The sequence below is a fragment of the Lactuca virosa genome, chromosome 5 (genome assembly GCF_052849685.1).
Source record: "Lactuca virosa cultivar CGN04683 chromosome 5, Lactuca_virosa_CGN04683_v6, whole genome shotgun sequence".
In the NCBI taxonomy this organism is placed as follows: Eukaryota; Viridiplantae; Streptophyta; class Magnoliopsida; order Asterales; family Asteraceae; genus Lactuca; species Lactuca virosa.
Window position 1 is genome coordinate 319,366,127 of NC_136430.1, and position 19,251 is coordinate 319,385,377.

Here is a 19,251-nt window from a genome sequence, read left to right on the forward strand (position 1 = left end):
GTGGTGGGGAGGACGAACCATCACATCCAATGTGCTTCTTTCTCTCTTTATCTCCCTATCTCTCTCTACAATATATATATATATATATATATATATATATATATATATATATATATAAAATTTAAAAAGATAAAAAAAATAAGAGGATATAATGGTGGGTATACAAACCTTTTAGTGGTTATGTGTAGTGATGAGGTGACACCCACCACATTAGTGGTGAATAGTATTGATAAACTAAAGTAAAGTGCGATGTGTTTGAATTATTGCTATTGAGAATAAATGTAATAAAATATCCAACAATTTTAAAAGTATAATCATTTATGTCTACATATCATAGACAAATCCAATAAGTACAATCACATCCAATTGCCCAATTTGTGGATGGTAATAAGTTGCTTTGCTTGGCAAATAAATAAATGATCAGTAACTTTAGACATATTATAAAAATCATTTTCAACGAAACATTTGTGACAGGATTCTTGGGTCACAATAGAAGAGATTGTGTCTAACTTCAAGAAATCGAATACCTTCGTCTTCTTGGTGTCTTTACAAGTTGTTCACTGTTACTTTGAGACCCACTTCCCATGTTCTCAAAGGTCGAAATTTTGGTAATTTTGCTCAACTTCTTCCATCCATTCGACCATGTCGATTGTTGTTTCAACTTCGCTACCTTATCATATTTGCTTTGTAGACTCTCCATCTCATGTTGAAGCTCTACATACTTTGTTTTCACGGTTTCTAGATCGAATTTGAGTGTGTCAATGTCCTTCTTAGCCATTGCCCACCCATCTCGAAACGACTGTGGTGTTTCTTCAAGTAAAGTTTTTCGGTTTTGAGTGATTGATTGGTAGTGTAGTTCACCTGTATCTTTTGCTAATGTGTTGCTAATCTTTATCTGCTCCGAGAATATTACTTGGACTGCAACTCGAAGGGGAAGCCTCTCGTTTTGAGCAGCGTGCATGCATGCATCCTTTGAGAGCTTTTGACAATCCATGGCTCGACATAGCCTCCTTCGTTCATGTTCTGAAAGCATGGGATGAGCCTGCAAATTGATAAACAATAAGATGCTTTTAGCATACAATACTTAAAACCGTAAGAAAAAAGAAAAACACCATGCCCTACATAAAAACACAAACACAATGTTTTAGAGAATCTAAAATACATTGAAATTATTAGAGTTTAATGGGTTGTACACATCATAATTATATTGTCCATACAATTCTATCAAAAAAAAATTATAATGTATTAAACTCTATAAAGTTTAATAAAATATATTTATAAAATTTAATTATGACATTAAATTTTGAAATGTTTTATTTTTCCTATTAAAGAGTTTAATTACCGTTAAGTTCTATATTAATTGAACCAACTTGACATCTCATAATTATAAAAATTAATTTATTGAATGTGAATTATATCACCTTATTAAACTTTATTGCATATGTCACGTCATTGATCTCTTTCCATTGTGGATGTTATAGCAACTATATTTTGTAAAAAAAATAAAAATTACCAAATAGTTGAAAAAAAAAGTATATTTGGATTTAAGAAAAATCAAAAGATCCGAATATTTTTATATAATGAATATCTGAATTATTACTATCAAAAGTAGGTAATTTCGATTTGGATTCTCCTCTCTGGAAATTTCTTATGTTATATACGTGCTACCAAAATGAAAAAGACGAGACAGTACCTTCAGATACTGATCAATCGCACGATATATGCCATCGTCGCAACTTCTAGCGGATTCCGGCAACGCCTCAGCCAGAACATGAAACTTCGTCAACGATAGGTTTTTATCCCTCGAAACCTCCGAAAGATAAGCATCAACAAGCTTAGCAACTCTCATCTTCGCATTCATGTCATTACTTTTCCTTATCATCGGTTCCCTTCCAGGGTTCGAGATTTCCATCTGTTCTTGAATCAAAAACTGCTCCAAGATTCGCTGAACAAGATCGACATCATACATAGTCTCGCTTCTGTTATACGAGGGAATCAGAAGATCCGCCATTGTAGCCTCTTCGAGCTGCATCCCAACTCGTTTCTCCAGTTCTGTAACCAAAGCCGGTGCCACATTGACCATGGTCGCGATTCTTAATAAACGAAGAAGAAAGCTACACGAGACGCTATCGTTTTCTGGTGGGATTATGCTAATCAGGCTCTCGATGATCGTTCGTTGACGTTTTCCTTCTGGGCTCGATGAGTGATCGCCTTTGTTCATTGCTATGATCATATGCAGCCCGCCTCTGTTACCTGCTGCGACGCCATTGCTGCTACCAGTGCCTTCTTCGACTGAACCAGATGAACCCTCTTTGATCATCCCCGGAAGCCATTTCATGGCGTAATGCATGATCGCAGTTCCAACCAATTCGTATTTCATTCCTTTTACTTTAATCGCAGTGATCACACGAACAAAATGATCGATTCTAAGAACCGAAACATCTTCACACCACCAATCAGAAAGAACCTCGTCCCGACTTGGGCTCGAATCGTTATTGTGTTTTCCGGTGTACTGCCACCGGACGTATTTAGGGTCGGAGGAGGTTTTCCAAGCTACCGATTCGCTACACCTTCTTACTATCTGGAGGTTTTCCGCCCATGGAGAGAATTCTTCACAACTTTTAAGCACGGAGATTGAATCTTTCCATGAAGACAACACAACATAGTTGATAAAAGCTTCAGTTTTTAAAATCAGGTTTCCTTCTTCTAGATCCTCCGTCATCTCAAGGTATTCAGCAGCACACCGGAGGCCGGTGATGATGGTGGCCGTTAGTTTAACGACGGCTCCATAGCAGAACTTTGCTACTAACTCAAAAGCCTCTCTCCCACCGGGTAACTCATTTAGAATCACCTTCTTTATGACGACTTCTCTTGATTCATGTATGATCCTATTCATTCTTCCACTTTTTGAAAGCAGCTGACACTTGGGAATTTGAAGCAAACACGCACAGAAACAAGTAGTAGAGTTAATTATCAGTTGCACACAAAAAAATATATTTAAATTCTTGAGAATCCAGATGGTTTGACATTTGTAAAGCCACTACCTTGTGCAAATGGAAGCTAATTTCACCAATTTGAATCAACAAATCGCTTGGAATATCAGTGATGGCATACCTGTGTTGATAAGAACAACAATAAGATATGACAATTTGATCGACCATAAAAGTTGAAGTATAAGTTTGACTAAAAGAGATCGATTAAAGTACGATTATGTGATCCATACCAAGATTGACCTCTTTGTTCGAACTTGTCAGTCTGGACACTATGCCTGCCACTAAGAACTCGATTATCGTAGTTTCTTGCACCTACGTCTGAATCCCACATGATGAAACCTGAAAAGTAGAAAGTGATGGTAGTGGAAGAAGAGAGGGTATATAAATAATCAAGAATGATCAAAAATGGAAAACCCCATATGACTCTGTCATAGAAATGTGGGATTTATATGCAATTTCAAGATTATATGCTGTTTTGGGAGAGACCAGATAGATTTATTTTGATGATTGATATTTTGGATATTAACGTGTTAAAGTGAGAATTTGTGGATCTTAATCTTCTTCGTCTTTTTTTCTTTTTCTTTTTTAATTTACGTTTTCTGGATCTTGTATATGAACAGTTTTGTGCTTAGCGCATTATAAGTTGAGCGATTGAAAAATAACATGAGAGATACCTTGTTACAACAATGATAGTTTTTTTGTAAAATTTGTTGATACAAGGTACCCATGACGTAGAATCATCTATATGGTTAACTTTCAACTTTAGTGAATTATAGTATAATATTATGCTTTACCTTTTTACCTCTCGGACATTGTACTTTCATTTCTCCTATATTCTAGCATATAATCCTACTTTTTAACGTATTCTCAAGTCTTAAGAGCTTGCATGAATACATCCCATTGTTACGTCAAATGTGGAAGCAAACAATATGTAACATCCCAAAAATTTTAAGCCAAATTTAAACTTTTTCAACCATAAAATCAAATAGTGTTTTACAAAAATGTTTTCAAAATATTATTCATCAGAGTGTCCCAGAAGTATAATCATTTGGATGAGGAGCGGTACGGTCAAGCCTTCACCTTGCCACGATCTCCGGAAGTACCTGAAACAATAAACTGAAACTGTAAGCCCGATGGCTTAGCGAGCTACCCCCAAAATACCAATACCATACCGACAATACCATATCAATAACATATAATCAACAACATGCATACTGGGCCTTCGGCCTGACTGGACCGCCCAACCGGGCCTACAGTCTATCTGGATCTATCCCGAGCCTTCGGTACGACTGGGCTGCCATACGGGCCCACAGTCTGCCCGGACCGCTCATAGGGTATGTTGGCCTTCAGCACGAAGCAAGACCGCCTCAACCCAAACATCAGGCAAATAACCATGTGCACAAGACTAACATAAGCTAGCATATACAGACATCAGATATAACTATCTCACAGATCATCGATCATAGCAATCTCTCCTAACCAGAGCACCAACCTAACCAGGCCACTAACATACCAATCCTAACGGATCATAAGAGCATAACAACATACTGTCTATCCTGTTACCGATCTAACAGATCATAACCACATGTAGCATACTGTAACCAAGATAACAACTAAAAGGGCCGGCCTTGGTGCCTTAGACCCTATTGATATAGTGAGGATAACTCACCTTGCTAGTAGCTCGGAATGATACTGTCTACACCTCCCGATATAGCTCCAACCACCTCGCCTGTACCCATAAGTGGTCCACTCAATAATTACTCAAATTACCAAAATGCCATTGGGAGGTACAAGACATCCCACAGGCAAGTCAAGTCACTGGTCCATGGTCAACAGTCCATGTTGACCTGTTTGTTGAATATAACTTCCTCTGCCTCGAGTCCCTCCTGATTCCAGAATTTCTCGACTCGACTCGCCGAGTCTCTATCAGACTCGCCGAGTCGATACGCGACTCAGTGCTTGGAAGTCTAAACTGACTCGCCGGGTCGTTTTCCAGACCTCGCCGAGTCCAGGCGGGACTAATTTGGACAAAACCGTACCCGACTCGCCGAGTCATCTTCCAGACTCGCCGAGTCCATACACATACTCTCATGATCAAGCAATTCTGAACTACCCATTTGTTCCAAACAGTATATCTAGGTCCCTAGAGTGCATTAGCAACGTAAAGTTGCTACCTTTACGTATTTGCATGATTCAAAATCCACATCTAAGCTTTGAATGGGACTTTACTCATAAACAAGGGTTCCTTCATGACCCTATTAAGAACTTTATGAACTTAGGACTCAAAAGGGGGTCAGATCTGAAGTTTTCAACTTCAGATCTAGCTTCCATACCATAATCCCTTCATGAATAGCTAAAGAAAGCCCTAATTTTCACATATGAAAGATTCTTAGAAGAAAGGAGATCAAGGTAACAACTTGTTACCTCCAAAACGTGTCCAAGCTGAAGTAGCCTCTGGATCCACACGAAATCCTTGATGCTAGCCTCTTGATCTACAAGTTTCCTTCACAAAAATCACTTCCCAAAGCTCCAAAACACTCTCCAAGCTCACACTCACGGAATTTAGGGTTTCTGGCTCTCAAGGGGTGATAGAGGACAGTGGGAGGCGCTAATAGTCCAATATATAGGGTGCAAAAACCCTGAAATTTAGGGTTTCCTCTTCCAGCTCCTACTCGTCGAGTCCCCATGCCGACTCGCCGAGTCATTCATTAAATGACGTGTTCTTTACCCGCTGCTACTCGACGAGTTACAGCGTCCACTCATCGAGTAGACCTTAAAACATGAAATCTAAATGGAATAATAATGATACCTGACGGTTGGGATGCTACAATTCTCCCCCACTTAACTTAGACTTCGTCCTCGAAGTCTGTTGTAGCGAATAACTCTGGGTAATGCTCCCGCATCTCAGCCTCCGACTCCCATGTCCACTCGGATCCCCTCCGATCCTCCCATTGTATCTTTACCAATGGAACCTCCTTGTTGTGCAGGACTTTCACTTTCCTTTCCAAAACGGCAACCATCCTGTCAATATAATTCAGGCACTCATCAACCTGAATGTCATCGAGTGACACCACTGCCTCCGGGTCCATAATGCACTTTCACAATTGCGAAACGTGAAAGATGTTGTGAATCCGGCTGAGCTCATCCGGTAATTCCAGCCTGCACGCCACTTTACCAATCCTGGCGATGACCCTAAACGGCCCAATATAGCGGGGACCCAACTTTCCCCTTTTTCTGAAGCGAATCACGCCCTTCCAGGGTGATACCTTCAAGAGTACCATGTCATCAACCTGAAACTCCAAATCCGATCGGCGTCTATCAGCATAACTCTTTTGTCGACTCTGGGCGGTCTGTAGTCGCTGTCTAATCTGCTGGATCTTTTTGGTAGTCTGCAAAATTACCTCCGTCCGACCCAACACTCTGTGCCCAACCTTACTTCAACAGATCGGGGTTCTACATTTCCGACCATACAACAACTCAAAAGGCGGGGCGCCTATACTGGAATGATAGTTGTTGTTGTAAGCAAACTCTGCAAGAGGTAGATGGGAATCCCAACTCCCTCCGAAGTCGATAGCACACGCCCTCAACATATCTTCGAGGGTCTGAATGGTCCGCTCACTCTGCCTATCGGTCTGAGGATGAAACGATGTAATAAAGTGCGGGCGCATACCCAGTTCCTCATGGAACTTCTGCCAGAAACGGGAGGTAAACCTGACATCCCGGTCAGAAATGATGGAGACCGGAACCCCATGGCGAGAGACAATCTCGCGGACGTACATGTCGGCCAATTTCTCGACCGACGAACTCTCCCTAATAGCCAATAAATGGGCACTCTTGGTCAACCGATCCACGATGACCCATATAGCTGTTGGATTAGGTGTCTAAGCCCATAACTATAATTGGTATGTACTTGAATTGATAGCAGCACAGTCCTTTTGGGTTGCCCTCAACCTAGCAACTGGACAAGGAAATTATGAAAGGAGAGATATTAATTTATAAGATTAATGAATTAATATAAATGATTTATTAATATGTTAAAAGATTAATATATTAATTAGAAATCATTATGTTTAATTAATTGTTAGCCAGAAATTAATCAGAATTGATTTTGGGGTTAAAAGAATTAATTATAAAGTGCAGGGACTAGTTTGCAATTAACTGATAGTTGAAGGGAAGGATCCAGAACTCCCTTGGAAGGGGGTGGACGAAAACCCTAGGGGAAACCCTAGAGAATTCGTCCAAGGGGTCCAAGATAAGGCCTTGGATCTTGCTTAGGCCCTAAGCAAAGGATAACTAGGGTTTTCCCTAAACCCTAGTTCCCTCAACTATTTAAGGAGCCTCCTGGCTCACATTTTAGGGTACTCATTCTTTGGAAGAATACCTTGGCCGAAATTGCATACTCCCTCCCCTCTCTCTTCTTCTACTTTCCTTCTTGCTAGTCATTGGGTGTGATTCCATTAGAGGCATTACACTTGTGGTGCTAAAGCTTCCAAGAAGATCAAGATCAAGATCAAGGGAATATCAATTGTTTGCTATAACAATTGAAAGGTATGTAAACCCTAAACCCTAGTTTGTTAATTTCGAAATTAGCCTCTCTCCTCTAGGGTTCTTGTTTTGCAATTCAAAGTTATATGTTCAATAGTTAAAAAAATAGATCCAAAGTAGGTTGCATGTGAACTTAGGAATTGTTTTCTAGTTTATTTGTTTTACCCAAAACCCATCAGTGGTATCAGAGCCATTGTTTGTTTTAAATTGAATTGCTATAATTGTTGAATTGCAAATTAGGGTTTATAGCTATTAAACCCTAAAGGCCAAATTTTCGTTTAGGGTTTTGGATTAAAGGGTTTTCGAAAACCCTAGCCTCCAAAGAACCCTAATCGAAATTAGGGTTAGGGTTTTGAAAACCCTAGCCTCCTCCCTTGTAAATTTCGAAATATGCTAGAAGTTTTAGGGTTTCTTGTTTTGGATAATTGTTACTTAATTAGATTAATTGGATAATTATCCTTACCCTATTTTTCGAAATTTAGAGGGATAAGGATTAGGATTAAATTAATGGATTAATTTAATTAGATAATCCTTACAAGATTTAATAATTTGATTAATAGTTAATTAAAAGATAAATATTAAATCTAGTTAATTGGTTTATTTAAATTTAAATTTAATAGCTTAAATTTCGAAATTTATAAACCCTTGAAGTTTTAAAATGTTTTAAAACACACCTTATATATATATATATATTATAATTAAAAGTTTAATATTATATATGTATAAGAATATGGTCAGTCAAATCGCTAGTATGCCTCATTCACGAAGCTAATATATAAGGGGGGTATAAGGAAACTGCCTATAAAATGGTAGTTGAATGGGTGTCCACTCTCACCCACCGCTTCCTTGATTAGTGGAGGGTCGTTAGCAGAACGGATTTGATAGGACAACTACTTCTCATTAAAAGTATAATGATATTAAAGAAAGTACTAGAACATTATTTTCAAAATCCCAACTCTAGTTACTTTAGAAAAAATGTGAAAAGTATGCTAATCCCTGAAATTGCACATTATGCTTTATTGGTCGTTAGTGGAGCGTGTGTGGTTAACCAGCACACTAAAAGGCACTAGTAAAGAGTAGTAATGGGTATCTCATAATTGTCATTTTGATGGAGCGTGTGTGGTTTACCAGCACATCAATAGTTAATGATAAAGACAATGAGGTTACCAAGCACATTTGCATGGTTATTCACATCTTGTTTGTGATCCTCGGCATCCCAGTCACAAATAGAAGAGCATAATCTGAGATTAAAACATGCCATTGAATAGTTTCAATGTATCTCAAAAGAATTAGGAATTTCACTTCATTTGTTTCGTCTAATGGTGGAATTGGTGAATCGTCATTCACCTACCTTTATGAAATTTGCACTTGGATCTCGGCATCCCATTTCTAAGTTGTGAATCTTCATAGTTGGATCCTAACCTTGATATTATATCTTTGGGTTATTCTATTAAGGTATCTTGAAATCTAACTAAAACTTTCTTTCTTTTCAGATGTCTACTCCTGGAAACACTTCTGCTTCATCCTCCTCCAACCAAAACTTCTCTTTGCTCAATATATGCTCCAAAGTCGTTATGGATGGCTCAAACTATAACGATTGAATGCGCAACATCAAGATGGCTCTTCGTTTCGAGAACAAAGAATATGTTCTTGAAAAGGAGCTCAAAGAGCTTGATGAGAATGAAGCTACTCCTGAAGATCTTGCTGCCTACAAGAAACATTACGATGATGCTACCAAAGTGGCATGCATCATGGTGGCAACTATGTCCCCAGAACTGCAGAGGTACTATGAGGACTACTGACCTTTCGAGATGAACAAGGACCTTATGGAAAAGTAGCATAAGCGAGCTCGTCAAGAAAAGTTCGAAGTAGTCAAGTCACTCATGGATTGCAAGATGAAAGATGGGGAGTCGGTTGTGTCACATGTGCAAAGAATGCAACGCTACATAGAGCGTTTGGTCAAGCTCAATATTCACTTTGATGAGGAATTGGCCATTGACATGGTCTTGAACTCACTTCCTGAATGTTATGGTCAGTTTATTCTAACTTACCATTTGAACAATACTGAGCAGACCTTGGCCCAATTGCACAACTTGTTGCAGACAACTGAGGCAGGGATGAAGGGTAAAAGTATACCCTCCACACCTACGAGTGCCCCTGTTTTGGCTATTGGACAGGGAAAGGGGAAAAAGAGGAAAGGTCCTCCCAAACAAAACTGGAAGAGCAAGGCTCAAGCTGGGTCATCTAGTAATGGCCCAAAGGCTAAGCCCAATGGTTCCACTCCCCATGTTTCTGATCCAAAAGAGGCAGTTTGCTTTTACTGCAACCAAAAGGGGCATTGGAAGAGATCTTGCCCACAATATCTGCAAGATATCAAGGATGGCAAAGTGAAGCCATCTTCGGTAGGTATTTACACTATTTCTGCTAATAACTCATTATCTTCTTGTTCGTGGGTCCTTGATACAGGATGTGGTTTTCATATCTGTTCTGATTTGCAGGGTCTAAAGGAAAGTGAGGAGATAGAGCGAGGAAGGATAAACCTGATCATGGGAAACAGAAAGTCTTCACCAGTAACCAAGATCGGAGTTTATCAGCTTCTGCTTAGTAATGATGTTAGATTAGATTTAATAAATTGTTGTTATTCGTCTGAGATGACGAGAAACATTATTTCATTTCATGTATTGTTCAGACAAGGTTTTACATATTCTTTTAATGATTTGAATGGTTCAATTTCTGTTTATAAGAATGGTGTTTTTATGTTTGAAGCTTTGCCTTGTAATGGTGTGTATGAAACAGTGACTTGTGTTGATAGCCTAGGAAATAGTGTACTTAATATTGACTTGTCTAATAGTGTAGACAAGGCATGCTTGTGGCATTGTCGTCTTGGACACATTAACAAGAAACGCATAGCCCAACTCCAAAAGGATGGAGTGTTGGAATCATTTGACCTAAAATCAGATGATATGTGTGAATCTTGTCTTTTGGGAAAGATGACAAAATCACCATTCACAGGGTCTTGTGAAAGAGGTGAAGGTCTGTTGGATCTCATACACACAGATGTGTGTGGGCCCTTCAGATCAACTACAAGAGATGCTAATCGATTCTATGTGACTTTCACTGACGATTATAGCAGATATGGATATATCTACTTGATCAAGCATAAGTCAGAAACTTTTGAAAAGTTCAAAGAGTTTAAGCATGAAGTCAAAAATCAATTGGGCAGAAAGATAAAGATACTTAGATCCGATAGAGGCGGGGAGTATCTTAGTATCGAGTTTAACGACTATCTGAAAGAATGTGGGATAGTCTCACAATTGACTCCTCCTAGGACACCACAGTTAAATGGTGTAGCTGAGAGGCGCAATCGAACCTTGTTAGACATGGTTCGTTCTATGATGAGTCGGGCTTCGCTTCCTATTCACTTCTGGGGGTATGCCTTAGAGACAGCCGCCCACATCCTCAATCTTGTCCCTACAAAGAAGGTTGCCAAAACACCTCACGAAATGTGGACGGGGAAAGTTCCCTCGTTGGCACATATTAAAGTCTGGGGTTGTGAAGCTTTCGTAAGACGAGAGACTCACGACAAGCTAGCAGCTAGAAGTGAGAAATGTGTTTTCATTGGTTACCCAAAGCAGTCTTTTGGATATTTGTTCTACAGGCCTAGTGAGAACGTGGTCTTTGTAGCACGAAGAGGAGTCTTTCTTGAAAGAGAGCTCATATTCAAAGAGGACAGTGGGAGCACTATTGACCTTGAAGAAATTCAAGAGTCAGCCAATGAAGGAACCTTAGATGACACTAGCACTCAACCAGAGGAAACAGTTCCTGTTGAACCAATCGATAACTCATTACCTCTTAGAAGATCCACTAGGGTGAGTGTGCCACCTGAGTTGTATGGTTTTCATATTACTTCAGATGGTGACACATTCATAAGTGACAGAACACTGGTAAACTTAGATGAACCTGTCACTTATAAGGAAGCAATGGCAGGCCCAGAGGCTTCCAAGTGGAAAGAGGCAATGGACAGCGAGATTAAGTCCATGTATGACAACCAAGTTTGGAATTTGGTTGATAGTGCACCAGGTCGTAAGACAGTTGGGTGCAAATGGATCTTCAAGAAGAAGACAGACATGGATGGAAATGTGCACACATTCAAGGCTCGACTGGTTGCAAAAGGTTTCACTCAAACCCCAGGGGTTGACTATGATGAGACCTTCTCGCCAGTGGCTAAGATTAAATCTATTAGGATATTGCTCGCCATAGCTGCCTTTCATGATTATGAAATCTGGCAGATGGATGTCAAAACTGCTTTCCTTAATGGGAAGTTGGCTGAAGATGTTTACATGAGTCAGCCAGAGGGTTTTGTTGATGCAAAGTTCCCCAATAGAGTGTGCAAGCTTGAGAAATCCATTTATGGATTGAAACAAGCATCTCGCAGTTGGAATCTTTGCTTCCATGAGAAAGTCAAAGAGTTTGGTTTCTCTAGAAGTGAAGATGAGTTATGTGTGTATATCAAGGCTAGTGGGAGTATAGTAACTTTTCTGGTGTTGTATGTCGATGACATATTACTCATTGGTAACGACGTTCCAACCTTGAAAGAAGTTAAGTCTTGGCTTGGAAAGTGTTTTGCCATGAAAGACCTTGGAGAAGCTGCCTATATTCTTGGGATTAGAATATTAAGAGATAGAAAGAAGAGACTAATTGGACTTAGTCAGAGCACATACTTGGATAAGGTACTAAAGAGGTTTAGTATGGAAAATTCCAAGAAGGGAGAGCTACCTATCCAGAGAAATACCAAATTGAGTAAGACTCAATGCCCAAGTACAGATGTTGAAATAGATGACATGAGTCGTGTACCTTATGCTTCCGCTGTCGGATCGATCATGTACGCTATGACATGTACTCGCCCTGATGTGGCATTTGCTTTGAGCATGGTCAGTCGCTATCAGGGAAACCCAGGTAGAGCTCATTGGATAGCAGTTAAGAATATACTCAAGTATTTGCGAAGGACAAAGGACTGGGACCTTGTGCTTGGTGGCAGTGATACTTTGAGAGTAGATGGTTACAGTGATGCCAGCTTTCAGACGGATAGAGATAACTTCCGTTCTCAGTCGGGCTGTGTGTTTTTACTGAATGGAGGAGCAGTTACTTGGAAGAGTTCCAAGCAAAATACGGTGGCTGATTCTACTTGTGAATCAGAGTACATAGCAGCAAGTGAAGCGTCGAAAGAAGCAGCTTGGTTGAGGAACTTCATCGGGGATCTCGGAGTTGTTCCAACCATCCAGGAGCCTATGGAACTGTTCTGCGATAATGAAGGAGCGGTTGCCTTGACAAAGGAACCGAGAGATCATGGTAAGACCAGACATATCGACAGAAAGTACCATTTCATCAGACATAGAGTTGAAGAAGGCCATCTTATAGTAAAGAGGGTGTCATCTGAAGATAACCCAGCAGATCCCCTCACAAAGGGTCTGAGTAGGGTTAAGCATATTCAGCATGCTCGGAGCATAGGACTGAAAGATGATATTAGTTTTAGTAGTTAGATTAGTTTTATTCTGAAACTTGTAACAAAGTAAATGTAATTGACTTTTGGTGATTAAATAATAAAGTATTATTTATAAGTTTGGTTTCTGCCTTTTGTCAATTGTTTATTATTGTGTTTCATTTTTGCATGTTTTACTTCCCGAATAATAAGATTATTCAAACTCCACAGTCACTCATACTTTTGGAAGTAAGTAGTGAATTAAGACTGTCATGAACTGGATTGTAGATTGTCTAAGGATAGACATGGCAATAGAATTGCTGCAACATTCATGAGTACTCAGAAATTGAGATTTGAGTATTGGATAAACCCTCGCTCAGAGTATCACTTCATGGAATTCATCACGAGTAATACTGAGACGATAATATCTTATAATTTTGAAACGAAGATATATGAGTTGTGATTTACAAGTCGGTCATGCATTGGTGATACGAAAACGCATCAGTAACTTGGTGTTATAAAACGTATTGTCATGCATAATTTGATGAGTAAAAGATACAAGCATATGAGTCAACGTTTATTCGTTCCTTTTGCCCTAACAGGAAAAGCGATATCTGTGGGCCCCTCGATGATTTGGTGTTGACTTATGTGCTGGGCCCAGCCAGGACTAAATTGATGTGTTCAATTAGAAGTCCTACATCATCACAAATCAGGAATCGGGAAACATAGATTCTGGACAAATAGATTGATTACATTCCATGTCTTATGTCTAGGGATATCTAGCAGAACGAAGGATTATATGATCACTTATCTTAGGACACGTAACTGACTGGGTCAGAGTTCGGCAGCAGCTTTTTGGAAGCTACAATTTGCTGGTCAAATTTAGAAGGCATACTAGCAATTATAGTTACAGACTTATCCAAGTGGGAGACTGTTGGATTAGGTGTCTAAGCCCATAACTATAATTGGTATGTACTTGAATTGATAGCAGCACAGTCCTTTTGGGTTGCCCTCAACCTAGCAACTGGACAAGGAAATTATGAAATGAGAGATATTAATTTATAAGATTAATGAATTAATATAAATGATTTATTAATATGTTAAAAGATTAATATATTAATTAGAAATCATTATGTTTAATTAATTGTTAGCCAAAAATTAATCAGAATTGATTTTGGGGTTAAAAGAATTAATTATAAAGTGCAGGGACTAGTTTGCAATTAACTGATAGTTGAAGGGAAGGATCCAGAACTCCCTTGGAAGGGGGTGGACAAAAACCCTAGGGGAAACCCTAGAGAATTCGTCCAAGGGGTCCAAGATAAGGCCTTGGGTCTTGCTTAGGCCCTAAGCAAAGGATAACTAGGGTTTTCCCTAAACCCTAGTTCCCTCAACTATTTAAGGAGCCTCCTGGCTCACATTTTAGGGTACTCATTCTTTGGAAGAACACCTTGGCCGAAATTGCATACTCCCTCCCCTCTCTCTTCTTCTACTTTTCTTCTTGCTAGTCATTGGGTGTGATTCCATTAGAGGCATTACACTTGTGGTGCTAAAGCTTCCAAGAAGATCAAGATCAAGATCAAGGGAATATCAATTGTTTGCTATAACAATTGAAAGGTATGTAAACCCTAAACCCTAGTTTGTTAATTTCGAAATTAGCCTCTCTCCTCTAGGGTTCTTGTTTTGCAATTCAAAGTTATATGTTCAATAGTTAAAACATAGATCCAAAGTAGGTTGCATGTGAACTTAGGAATTGTTTTCTAGTTTATTTGTTTTACCCAAAACCCATCAATAGCATCGAACCCCTTCGCCGTCCTCGGCAGCTTCGTAATGAAGTCCATCGTGATCTGCTCCCATTTCCACATGGCAATTTCTAGAGGCTGCATCTTACCATGCGGCCTCTGATGCTCGGCCTTGACCATCCTACAGGTCAAGCACCTCTCGACATACCAAGCGATTTCTCGCTTCATACATGGCCACCAGTAACTCAAAATCAGATCGCGGTACATCTTGGTGGCCCCGGGTGTATAGAAAAACGAGACTTATGAGCCTCCTACATCACTGTCTGCCTGAACCCACCAGACATCGGAACCCAAACCCGACCGTATCGGGTCAATAATCCACGGCTATCCTGAACAAACCGGGCGCTCTCACCCTTGATCTTTTCTAACTTCCAGTTCTCTGGCCGCATGCCCTCAACCTGGGCATCTCTAATCAAGCTCACAAGCGGGGAATCCACCGCTATCCTCATGCACCTTGCTGGGGTAGAAGACCCAGCTGACTTGCGGCTCAAAGCGTCTGCAACCACATTCGCTTTACCGGGGTGGTAAAGGATCTCGCAGTCGTAGTCCTTGACTACATCCAGCCACATGCGCTGCCTCATGTTCAGGTTCAGATGATTCATGATGTGCCTCAAACTCTTGCGATCCGTGTATATGGTACAACGGACCCCATATAGGTAATGCCTCTAAATCTTGAGAGCGAATACCACCGCTCCCAACTCCAGATCGTGCATAGGGTATCTCGTCTCGTGCGGCTTCAACTGCCGCGATGCATAGGCTATCACTCGTCCTTTCTGCATGAGGACTGACCCCAAACCTATGATGGATGCATCACATAATACCACCAAATCCTCAACTCCCTCGGGGAGTGTCAACACTGTCGCCTCGCATAAACACTGCCGGAGGGTCTCAAACGCCCTCTGCTGCTCAGGGCCCCACCGGAAGTCCACCCCCTTCCTCGTTACACGAGTGAGGGGTACTGCAATCTTGGAGAAATCTCGAATGAATCTATGGTAGTACCCTGCTAATCCCAAGAAGCTCCTGATATCTGAAGGAGATTTCGGAATCTCCCACTGCATAACCGCCTCAACTTTGGCCGGATCGACCAAAATCCCCTCCTGGTTAATGAGGTGCCCAAGGAACTGGACCTCTCGCAACCAAAACTCACACTTCGAGAACTTGGCATAAAGCCGTTCTCGCCTCAAAACTCCCAGTAGCTCCCTAAGGTGCTCCTCGTGCTGCTCTCGGGTCTTGGAATACACCAAGATATCATCTATGAACACAATGACCGAGCGATCAAGCATCGGTCTGCAGACCCGATTCATCAAATCCATGAACACTGCCGACGCGTTGGTGAGCCCAAACGGTATCACCACGAACTCGTAATGACCATAACGAGTCCGAAACGCAGTCTTCTCCACGTCTTCCTCTCTCACCCTGACCTGGTGATATCCGGATCTCAAATCGATCTTGGAAAACCAAGATGCGCCCTGCAACTGATCGAAAAGATCATCTATCCTTGGGAGTGAATAATGGTTTTTCACCGTTAACTTGTTCAACTCCCTATAATCAATGCACATTCGGTGTGAACCGTCCTTCTTCCTGACAAAAAGGATCGGTGCTCCCCATGGAGAACTACTCGGACGAATGAACTGCTTACCCATCAGCTCCTGCAACTGAGATGACAACTCCTGCATCTCTGGCGGTGCCAAACGGTACGACGCCTTAGCGATAGGGGCCGCACCCGGCACTAGATCAATCCTGAACTCCACCTGCCTCTTTGGAGGCACTCCAAGTAACTCCTCCGGAAACACGTCAGCAAACTCTCTAACCACCGGAACCTCTGAAACTGAAGTCTGATCCCTGACCCGCGTATCCACCACATACGCTAAATAACCGGCACACACGTGCTGAATATACTGCCGAGCCCTGGCTGCCGAACAAAACCCTGATCCTACTCTGGTGCCCTCACCATATACCACCAGTTCTCCCCCACTTGGGGTTCGAACTACTACTCGCTGTCCCTCACAATCGATCATGGCGCCAAATCGACTGAGCCAATCCATCCCCACGATCACACATACTTCCCCCATGGGAATAGGAATCAAATCTATCGGGAAGGATACCCTAATAATCTCCAACTCACATCCCCGGTAGACCGAAGAAGCAGAAACCCTATGTTCATTGGCAATAGAAACTCGCAACGGACACTCAAGCTCATCTACCGGCACACTGAACCCCCTACTGAAAGTCTGAGATACAAACGACCGACTCGCCCCCGAGTCGAATAAAACCAATGCAGGAAAAAAGTTTACTAAGAACGTACCTAATCATAGGTACAACAGATGAGCATAACACGCATATGATAACTGAAATAGAGAATAGAAACATACCAGCAACCACATCCGGTGCTGCCTTGGCCTCCTCAGCCATGAGCTGGAAGGCACGCCCCTGAGCCTTCGGAGGCTCCGTCTTAACTGGCCTCCCATCCGCAATCCTCAACGTAGCTGGTGCGGGAATCTGCGCCGGCTTGGCGGCGAGCTGCGGACAGTTGGTCTTCACATGACCAACCTGATGACAGTGATAACATATCCTCATATCTGCCGGAGGGGCGGACTGGCGACAGTCCCTGGCATAGTGCCCCTCCTTGTCACATTTGTGGCAACCACCACCTGCTCGACAAACTCCAGAATGACCCCTGCCACACTTTCCACAAGTGCGGCTCTGCTGACCTCCGGTCCTAGTATCAGCGGTCTTAGACCGCTTAGGTGCCGGCTGAGACTGTGCCGGAACCTGACGCTGCTCCTTCAACTGCAGCTATATCTCCAACTCACGCCGCCTCGCAACTTCCTGAAGATCTAGAAGAGTATTACAACGTTGCGTAGCAACAAACTGACGGATATCTGTCTTGAGCATACTCAGATAACGGGTCATATGAGATTGCTTGGAAGCAAACTTCGGGCAGAACATAGCCCTCTCTAGAGATGCACACAAAAACCGGTTTCACTATTCAAAACCGGATTGAGTCAAAACCGGTTTTGACCAAACCGGATCGGATTTAAAACCGGATTTTCAATCGGATCGTAATCCTATATTCCAAATCGGATTTGATACCGGATCGTAAACCGGATTCGCTAAAAACCGGATCCAAATCCGCCCCAAAATCCGATTAAAACCTACTAAAGTCGGATTAAACCGGTTTCAAATCGGATTAGAATTGGATTCGGATTTTGAACGGATCGGATTTTTGATGACGTAAGCGAAACCGGATTGGATTCGGATCCGGATCGGATCGGATCGGATTCGGGTTTTGTGCATCTCTAGCCCTCTCCGTGAACATGCGGGTGATCTCCATCACCGACTCTCCATCCTGTCTCAATGTCAAAAACTCCTGAGCAAGCCGTTCCCGCTCCACGCGTGGAACGTAGCGTGTACGGAACATATCCCTGAACTGCTCCCAATTAATAGCAGCTCTCTGATTACGGTGTACGACCCAGTCGTCAGTCTCCACCAGTCCTTGGCCCCAAGCCTCAGCAGGTTCAGGGCACACCTGACATTCTGGTCAGTAGGACACGAGCACGTGAAGAAGCAGCCTCCACGTCAGATAACCACCTCATAGCCCTGATCGCATCCTGTGTACCATCATACGTCGGGGGCTTCGTGTTATCGAAGTCCCGGTACTGGAAAGCCTGGCTGGCTCCCCCTCCACCCCCTGCCGCTGTTACAGCCGACGTGGCTACAGCAGCAGTCGTCTCTGCTAAGGCTGCATAACGTTCATCAAAGTACTCTACCATAGCGGTCTTGATCGACCCAAACATCTCTGGTAGTTGCGCTCGAAACGCAGCAGCAATCTCATCATGCAGGATCTCCCGAATCCTAGCATCCAACTCCTCGGTCCCTATCTGCACCACGGGCTCAGGTGCTATAGGCTCATCCGGGCCTCCGCCCCCTGATCCTGATCCGGTCGTAAAGCGTCTCGTCATCACCATACTGAAAATATACCCAATACGTCAGATAAACAACATAATATCGGGAGACCAATTCCCACAACACTAGGGGTTGTGACTTCCTTGCTACGCGTATGGGTCCTGTGCTTTCAGTAGTACGGGCCCATACTACCTTCCACACCTACCCATATTTGTCTCAAGTATCACCACAACGCCCTAACAATAGACATCAACATAGCAAGCGATCAACCCTCACTCCTAGAGGAATGCGAAACTATCTCACAACTGGCCTCACGGGTTCTCCCGACCCATCCATCCATGAAACTTCCACCAACCCTGCAGCATTAGTGTATGCTAGCCACACATAACGCTTGACCCGATAGACTTTCGAATATCCAATCCTACCCTAAGGTCGAATCAAACATTCTCAGGCTATAAGATCTTGATTATGCACAGTCGTGATGCATACACTAAACAACTACAATAATGATGTCAATTCCATATAAAAG

The 19,251-nt window shown here is 42.0% G+C and overlaps 1 protein-coding gene across 2 annotated transcripts; it reads right to left on the reverse strand.

Annotated features, from left to right (window-relative positions):
- Positions 1-292: 292 nt before the first annotated feature.
- On the reverse strand, positions 293-3,549 carry LOC145117294 (root phototropism protein 3-like). 2 transcript variants are annotated; one of them, XM_079053598.1, is made up of 4 exons: positions 3,224-3,549; positions 3,045-3,114; positions 1,694-2,917; positions 293-1,042 (listed from the first exon to the last, which is right to left on the reverse strand). In XM_079053598.1, exons 1-4 carry the CDS (start codon positions 3,322-3,324, stop codon positions 512-514), a joined length of 1,926 nt encoding a protein of 641 aa, XP_078909724.1. In that variant the 5' UTR covers positions 3,325-3,549; the 3' UTR covers positions 293-511. The 2 variants fall into 2 exon arrangements, with proteins under 2 accessions (XP_078909724.1, XP_078909723.1); XM_079053597.1 differs by having other exon boundaries at positions 1,694-2,923.
- Between the last annotated feature and the right edge of the window lie 15,702 nt (positions 3,550-19,251).